The sequence below is a fragment of the Melanostigma gelatinosum genome (genome assembly GCF_949748355.1).
Source record: "Melanostigma gelatinosum genome assembly, chromosome: 7".
NCBI lineage: Eukaryota > Metazoa > Chordata > Actinopteri > Perciformes > Zoarcidae > Melanostigma > Melanostigma gelatinosum.
In genome coordinates this window covers 6307753-6317134 of record NC_136640.1, presented here as the reverse complement: position 1 = coordinate 6317134, position 9382 = coordinate 6307753, and the positions used below count along the sequence as shown (strand labels likewise).

At 41.3% G+C, this 9382-nt stretch overlaps 1 protein-coding gene across 1 annotated transcript; it reads left to right on the top strand.

Annotated features, from left to right (window-relative positions):
* Positions 1 to 4772: 4772 nt before the first annotated feature.
* smtla (somatolactin alpha) lies at positions 4773 to 8293 on the top strand (the record flags this gene model as incomplete). The annotated part of the gene is given in 6 exon segments (XM_079271555.1): positions 4773 to 5045; positions 6388 to 6483; positions 6487 to 6501; positions 7760 to 7851; positions 7853 to 7925; positions 8108 to 8293. Coding segments are annotated over 6 exon segments (735 nt in total).
* Between the last annotated feature and the right edge of the window lie 1089 nt (positions 8294 to 9382).

Below are 9382 nucleotides of genomic sequence, written 5' to 3'. Positions count from 1 at the left end.
GGACTTAAATATAGGACATAAAGGGCCGGATGCACAGCCTTATATGGAATTGTTCAGGCGTTAATTGTGCTAATTTACAAGTCTCATGAACACTCATGTACTCATGAATCTAACATAGCACACTTGTATGAGCCCACCGATTGAAAAGAACTAAGAGAAGTGAAAGGTAAGAATATGAAAACTTTCTTGCATGAGGTCAAATGTTAGGTGAGCAGTTATTGTCGAGCTAATACAACAGCCGCAGGTCATTTTCAGACATAGTTATGTGGTTGATCACTTAGCAAAGCAAGATTTCAGAGGACTTGTAAATTGACCTGAAGTTGCTTGAATTGCACAGAGATTGTAAGGACTGTCCAATTACAGGCACACATTATGAGAACATTAAGAGCAAAACTTTCTTGAAAAGCACACTTTACCGTTTTGGGAGTGCCACTGTGATTTTGGACATAAATATCACCCTTGACATCAGACACGATAAGAAACAGGTGCAGCACCACTTTCTCAAGCAGTTGCCGTGGGCGAGGGGGAGGCTCAGTCGACATAACCTACAGGGCGACATGGAGACTGTGCACAGCTTCTGTAGCCATGGACACCAGACTGAAAGCAGTCGAACGAAATGATATCCTACAAAAGGAAATTGTGGAGACAGTCATATGCGATATGTGCTTTGACCACGGGATTGAACCGGAGGAGCTATTTAGGGCCAAAAAAATAATATTAGACAGTATTAAGTTCTGCAGAAACGATGCCACTATTATAACAGTAGTTGACAAAAGCTGTGCATTGGTGGAATGTCTTTGCATTTTAACATGAGATAGAATGGAGGGTTTGTCAGATGATAATACACGAGATGAGAACAGTAATGATGGGCTGTTGCTGCTCCTTCAAATGAAAATGAGAGGGTTGAAAAAATAAAAGCGCTCCTAAAGGCCTCTGACAGAACAAATCTGTTTTCAGTCTAAGGGACAAGCAAAGTGAGCATGAGAATGACCCGTCAAATGCCATCAACGCTGGCAAACAACTTGAAGAAAGCCAAGAAAAACAGCAATCTCAGAGTTCACGGGCCAAGTATCACTTGTGCAAATTATGGACAGTTATACCGCTTGTGTTATTTACCCTTGACTTACATTTTCAAATATTTGTTCTGACTATTCTGTTGTAGCCCTCACACTGAAGGATGAGGACCACACATACAGAGATAGGTTCAGGAAAGACTGTTACTTTAGTACTGTGTATCAAAATGATATAAGATAACACTAATAAGTATGAACATCTTTTTTTTTCCTGGAACAACATCATGTCCAACATTCCATTTCTATTGAAGGCACTTGAGCAGCCTGAGCGTAGAACCAGGGATGGAAAGAGTACTTGAATAGTCTACACAGGTAAAAGCACTGTTATATGTTACAAGTACTATTATTCATTAAGTAGATAAGTATTGAGTAAACGTGAATGCGTTATATTTTAAAATGGGGGCTAAAGAAAAGAAGAAAAAAAATCGATGATGAAGTTGTTTGATAGACCTCGTAAATCAAGCAACAAAATATAGTGTATTGACATTGTCACGCCACAGAAGACTCCTCTCTGAACTAGCAACAGGCCTGATCATTTTCTATAGACGGCGCTCTGTAGCCTGAGCATACAATTATTAATTACACAACCAGCCAAGATAACCAAAGAAAGATTAAATAACAAGGAGGACACCGCAGCGGGTGCAACATAATACAATAATGTGTCAGTAGAATCAACAGCACAATGAAACATCACAAAAGCTGACAACATAGAGATGTTTAAACAATTTAAAACGCAGCGGCGGCTGCAGCCACAAGCCAGCAAAGGGATCGCTGCACAGTTGTTGCGCACAGTCACATCAGGGGTTAATGTAAAACAATTAAAATAAACAGCAGAAAGGCCTCACATCCCTCACTAAAAGGCAAAAGTCCCCAAGTAAAAGTCAAAGTCACCACTGGAGTTGGCACCATGCGCACAATTTGGGCATATAGCATTTTGCCACAGCCAGCACCCGGGCATGAATCCTGGGTGTATGTGATTTGGATCAATGGCGTGCTGAAAATGAACTGGTCAAACTGTCCATGTGCTTTTAAAGAAGTCCAGGTGTTTTTTTTAGAAGTTAAAGTCCCTTGAGGTCAGTAGAAGCTTTTTACCTGGTGGCAGGGGGCCATCAGGGACCACGGGGAACACCTGGGCACAGTCTTCTTCTTCTTCTGCTGTATGGGGGGCAGCCAGTGTTCAGGTGCACTACCGCCCCCTACTATGTTGGAATGGACCGATCTTCTTTTCCAAACAATAAACAACATACAAAGCAGCCCCACTTACTGAACAATAAATTCTCTTGACGAGCCGAGTTTCTTTCAGATGTTGGAATAACCACCCTAACCTGATTGTAAAATATTTATAATATTATTACGAACATTATCTCATATTAGATTCACTTCTTCCTCCAAGATTTACCTCTTCAATGTTTCTCGTTCTCTAGATTACTTTCGGCATTTTAAAATGACATGCTCCACTGATCCCTCTACTTCACACTGTTAACACAATTCTGAGGGATGTTTTCTCATTAAGTGCTGAGCCCAGTGATCCCAGTCTATGGGTGCTTTTCAATATGCTAACTTGTCTCCTAAAATCCTGTCTTCACCTCCTCTCCTTTTCGTCTCAGTAAGGCCCACGAGAGGAGGAGACACGAAGCCATGGCTGCTACTCGGAGTCTCTGCTGCTGCAGTTCTCTGCCTTCTCCCGAAAGGCACCTGTTTGTTTGGTTGAGTATGTTGCTCTAAAGGAGCTGTGTTCATCACGCACAGTGTTAATATGGCAGCAAACAACTATTGTCTATGAAGATACAGAGGAGTAATGTCGACCTGAGCAGAGGACGAAGTCGCTCTCCCTCTGTGTGTTGTTGTCTGAGCTTCTGCTTTGTTTACATCGCAAGACTGGCCATGCAATCTTTCAGTGCATGTTCGGTGCCCACTGGCTAGCTCACGGCCCCCCTGCTCTGCTCTGCTCTCACAGCCGATAATGCTGATCACCAACAGTGCCCACTATCCGGTTCCCCCTCAGCTTTTTAGCGCTTTCAACACTTTTGCCGATGTTTGTTTGCCGTTTACAGCATCCATCCCTCAAGCACACTTACATTACTGATTACACTGACCTCCACGACTCAAATCTTAATCATCCTTATTTTTTCATTTAAATTGGTTTAATTTGGTTCAATGAAACGTATTTTGTTGAATCGTTATCATGGCGTGTCTCTTGTTTGTTTGAGGGGTTCAGACCGAAGTCGTTTTTTGGTTTATTTTCATGCTCGGCCTCTTTTGATGTGTGCACAAAGCAGGTTTTAAAAAGGGTGGAGGCACAATTCATGCTTGCACTTACATTAATTACCTCAAATGTGAATGTATACAAAAAAATGGGTTAAACCTGTAAAAGGTTTGGCTTCAAATACCTTTTTGGACGACATCCAAATCGGATTAGATTAAGCTAAAATACTCACAACTATGACCTGAGTTTTATAAATTTACCAAAATACATTCCCTGTACATGTAAAAAGGATTTAACGAGATCTTTTTTTGGAGAGGTGTGATTACCTTCTGAAAATTTGCTTAGCCAACAATGAGGTGGAAAAGGAAAAGAGTGGAGGATTAAATGAAAGGTGATAAGGAGAGAACATTGTTCAATGTGGAAAAGGTTGCCATATGTGACATGAGGCTTCAGGTGTCTTGAGGGTGGGTGGAAACAATCTCTTCAGTAACAAGACACGCATCAGCTGCCCGGCTCTGATCGACTGTCTGCTAGCTTATCCTTAAACATGCTCCACGGAGGAAATAAACACCTGAGCCTCTTGAATGTTGCCCCTTTCTTTTCTTATCTTATATAAATAAATGGATTATTACCAGACAATTCATCCCCGTTAATCTTCCAATTTGATTACACTTACACAAGGACAGATTAAATAAGTAGTGCAGTGGGGGGGAAGGAGCATTTAATGGAGGCTGTCTCAAGCAGACATGGATTACTACTAAACATGTGCTCCCTTCTATGACAGCTAAACAGTCATTACAATTGGAAAAACATAACTTCTGGGTTGAGCTACTCACACACACACGCGGTTTTCTGAGCAGAACGGAATATGAATGTCAAAATGAAAAAGGTTTGAAGGGTTTTGTTAGATCTCAGTGATTCCCCAATCTCATTCATTCAGCCCTTTTTGTTGCGTCTATTACAGTTCTACACGGTCTTGTCTGCAGCCATCTCTGCCCTGCATCTTTAGATTGACATTTTTCAGACCATTCCTAACTTCTGTTTGATAAATCGAATCAGTCTCAGTCTTCATTTGTGGATGATTGGCCAATGGTACCAGGATGCAGGTGGAAAATAAATGTACAAAACATATATTTGAATTTCTTTTTTTTTTTAATCGGCTGATCCAGATGAGAAATGCATTGCTTTGGGAAGACCAGTATCATTTTACAAGAACCTACGCAAGACCAAAATCACCTTTTCCTTTATTCATGGCCTGCTCGGGCTTTATAAAGAAAGTCAGCGCAATAGAAAAACTAGGAAGGGCTTGAACACTCACAGAATGCACTTGGTGTCAGGTAATCCAGCGCACTTGAAGACAGAAAGACAGTATGTTTTGCACTTGTATTGACAGATATAAATGACACCAGTTCATTCAGTTCAGCAGTGATTCTGATTCATGAAACTGATAAGAAAAAGGTAAATCCGGTAGAACTACAGCTAACAATGGAGACATGTATGAGCAGGGTTTTGTGTTTTGTGCATGCTTGCGTGTGTGTTTGTTTGTTACACCTGTGTGTACGTGTTTGTCTTCGGTCATGCAACGGGGTGTGTGGGCTGTCTTGCTCTGGCCCAACCTGCTCACCGTAAGTATCCCACTAGACTGCCGGGAGGAGCCGGGTAGCCTCTCCCGCTGCCCTTCCATCTCCCAAGAGAAACTTCTAGACCGAGTCATCCAGCATGCTGAGCTCATCTACCGTGTCTCAGAAGAATCATGCTCTTTGTATGTGAGTAACATCGTCCACTTCCCTAAAATGAATCTTTGCACTTGGGTAATGTGGAGGGGGGGGGGTTACCGTGAAGGCATAGCTTTAGTGTTTGTATAGCCTCAGGAGAAACTGAATCACTCTTCACACTGAGCATCACTTGACAATAGAAAATGTTTTCATTGTGCCGAAAACGCCGGATTCAACTGAAATACAATCTAAGAAAATCTATAATGTTCTTCTTCATTCAAGTTGGGCACGATGATTTTATTTTGTAATACTTTTCTGAAATGTGGAATCGGCATCTTGACAAGCAGTGCTGTAATAGTTCGTCAAAGGCCACAGTGACAACAATGCAGAATTGTGCATGTGAGAAGCTGCATGATATTTCCTTTTCTATCGTACAAAAGAATATAGACTGTCGGAAATTCCGATAAACATCTTCCATTCAAGGAGGACTAGAATTATGTTGTTTTCTCACATGACAACTCTACAAAAGTAATTAAAAAGACATTGCCATACATTTCCCAAGCTATGTTGTTTTTTATCACCGAATCTGGCAACGCTAGGAATGAGTTCTACAATGAGAGCAAAATGACTTTCGGTTGGCCCTTTTCACAATACGCTGGACCCAAAGCACTGACACGTTCTGTTAGATACGTCTTGATACTGTTATTTGCTTTTGATTCTGACATGATCATCGCCTCGCTGCCATGCTTCAAAGTAATCTTCTATCTCTCCTCTGAGCCAAAGATGTTTTATCGAAGAAGCAACACGAATGTGATAATGGTATACTGCAGCAGCGGGAGCACGGGTTTTGCAGCCTGTTGAATCCCCCTCACTCTGCGGCTCGAGATCCAAAATGGTCTTTGAAATGGGATGATGTAGGACTTGCTACTGAGAAGACGCTGCATGCGGTCGACAGATGAGAACATGCTGCCGAACAAAATCAATCTCCGCTGTATCTCCAGTGGCCGAGATTGTTGGAGCTTTTGTCATTGTTTCCCGTTTTATGTGTTCAGTTCTGTACCTGCGAGAACTGCAGGTTTTCAAAACAATCAAAAATCAAATGTTGTTTGCCTGTATTTTGACATGTTGCCTTGCAACGACAGGATTCCAAATATTAACAGATTGCAATATGCTTATGACCTTTAGTTTTAAATAAGGAGAGAAAACTAGAGCAAAAAGCGCTTCTAAATTCTGGATGCTGAACCTGAATGGGAGTTGAAAATGAATGGGTCAGTCAAAGCATTGTAACAGAAATATGTATGGGGGGGGGGGGGGGGTGTACATGCATGCACTTTATGGGTGTGTGTATTTTCATATGTTTTTTTTTATTCCACCATGCTTGTATGGTTTGCAGGAGGAGATGTTCATCCCGCTGCCATTGCACTTCCAGAGGAACCAAGCTGGCTATTCCTGCATCACCCGAACCTTACCCATCCCCAGCTCCAGAAATTAAATCCAACAGATCTCTGTGAGTACATGGCCGCTGATTGCGACAGAATTTTAAAAAATTTTAATTTGTAAGGGCTTTGATCATAATCTGTTAACAAAGGCAGTGTGTGTGTGTGTGTGCAAGTGGGTGTATGTGAGGCAGTTTCCTTGTCCGAGCAAAGGAAATAGAAGTATAAGTGGTTGCTTGTGTATGGTTTTGTGTTTGTGTGTCTGTCTGTTTGCATCTGAGTGGAGATGATAATTCTTGTGCATGTGCATTCGTGTTTGCAGGTGTTTGGGTGGTGCTAATGCATGTGTGTTAGCACACACGGTTCTGGTCACAAATCGCTTTGAAGCTGCAGAGCCCGAGCTTTTCTTTTTTTAATAACAATGCTTAGTGTGAAAGTGAACCTCCCCTCCTTCTAAAGCTATTCCCCTCTCAGCTACTGAACTATGAGTTATTTGCACTAATTACAATGAAAGGTCCTCAAATCTTTTAAATGTACTTGCCTGTATAACATTTTATTTTTCTTTCGTCTCTGCCTACTGAGGTTTTCGAATACTGTCCGACGAGGCATGACCTTTTAGGCCAAATGTCAGTTTCATCAGTAGTGTGGAAACTCGATGGAACCACTTAGCGAAAGGTTGATGCGAACTGTAATCTGGTTAATGGGGAGTTTCACAATAATCCTCCTTCGGTTAACAAAGGCCAAGTATACATGGCAAAAAAACAATATCTTCAAGGACTAAGTTGTAGCTATATTGAAAGTACTGGTTGAAAGTTATGTCATCGCCATAATAGTAAATGTGATCTTTGATACTGCATGTACTGCATATACTGTTAATAATTTATCCTCTGCCCTTTCTGCTGAAATATTGCCTGCTCTGCGGTTTAATGGCCATTTGTATGGTGGTCATTTGCGCTTGCTTTGGAGTCGGCTATGCTTAGGGGAATTTAAGCAGGCTCAACTGCTTTCCCCGTGACATTTCAACCCACTGTTGTTGCTGAATGCTTTCTAGCTGTCGAGCCCTTGATCAAAAGCCATGCTGTTATTGAGGTCATCTGTCTTTTTGTTTATCACTTCTGTTCCTTACTATCTTACAATAATTGTGAAGGGCACAAGGCTGCTATTCATTAAAGGCATACATGTTCCCACAAAGACATGAGCTGTAGCTCTGTCGTGTTTTGTAATGTATTCTCGTCTTTGTGTCTGAGGACGTTATGTTTTGGTACCTGTTTGAAATTGAACGAGCTAATTCATTCAGTTCTTTCAATACGTCACCTGTGTTCCCTGCAGGACAAATGGCTGCTCCACTCTGTGCTGATGCTGGTCCGGTCGTGGATCGAGCCTTTGGTCTGTCTGCAGACCTCACTGGAGCGCTACGATGCCGCTCAACAAGACCAAGTGGGTGTCTGAGAAACTGATCAGTCTGGAGCAAGGGGTAGGGGTCCTCATCAAGAAGGTGCGTTGAATCTTTCTTCTTGATTACTGTTTTATAACTAAACCCACGCTAGTTTAATGTGTTTCATGTACTCCATGTAAAAGTTTTGGATACTAGAAATTGGCTCCCCTCTTTCGCTTTAAAACCGAAACAAAACACACCTTTTATCCTGGGTTTGTATTTGTTTTACTCCATGTTTCCAGATGTTGGATGAGGAGATCCTGACCATAAACCACAGCGAGCAAGGCCTCTTCCAGTATGAGGTGCAGCCGGAGATGCTGGAATCTGTAATGAGGGACTACACCTCACTCAGCTGCTTCAAGAAAGACGCCCATAAGATGGAGGCTTTCCTCAAGCGTCGACAAACTGACAAATACAACTGCTCATAAGACATGAAGTGCAACTTTTCAACAATACAGTTTTAAATCATGAATTCCTGAGGTTGGAAGCCGCGCACTCGTAGATATGACCATGCCTTAGGCTTACAGCCTTGCTTGCGATGCAGTACATTCTTTATTGATTGTTTTGGAATACCTTCACACAAAACTAAGTAGGTGTAATGCTGTGCCCTTTCTACAGCATACTGCATTTTATATTTCCCCGCTCAGTTGTTATTTTAACCTGGCAAAGGCAACAGAGGGCAAACTCCCAAAAGATTATTTGCGTGTCGAGCTGTCAAAAAAATCTGCATATCCCGCCATTGATTTCCATTTCCTTTGTTCTTAACTGGAGTTTGTATTCCGTGCTGGTTCTTGCAGTGTTTTGATTATTTTCACGGCCCCCAGAGTATTCACCGAGACGGTTTCACTTCTGCATTAGTGAAATGAAACACTTTCACCGGAGACGGGAGTCAAACAGAGAGCAATCAAAAACACACACACATTTTGATTGGTGCAAGAGAGTACGAGGGAGACAGAGAACAAATAACAGCTAAAATTAGAAGTAAGACTTATCTGGAGTTTTTGTTCCAATTTCCTGAATGTTCATAAAAGAACCAGATATATTTCTATGCCTAATGTAAACTGAATGTAATCGAATATGTTTGTTATTTACCTTACATGATCAGGGGAGATACTTTTACATTTTAATTGTTTGATTTTCTGAATATGTAATTCAGAATCCAAAAAAACAAAATTCTTGTAAATGTCTAAATAGAAAAAGCCCAATGTGCCATCAGAGACTTTCTAGTGAACTGCTGTTAATTTAAGACGCCAATAAAGCAAATTGTAGATTAAATAAGACTAAAAAAACATTGGTTTGGATGTGATTTATTCTTGTGAGTGAGTGAGTTCCACATCTTTATTCCATTCGTGATTCCATGAATGGCGTAAAGTTTATATTGTCAAGGTTCAATCAAGGACCATTTGCATGTTCTCAACTCTGCCCTTTCCACCCCAATCACAAGAGGGCAGTAGTGCTCTTTCACAAAGGTTATATTAATCACTACATTGTCTACTCAAACCAAACTTGCCATTCAT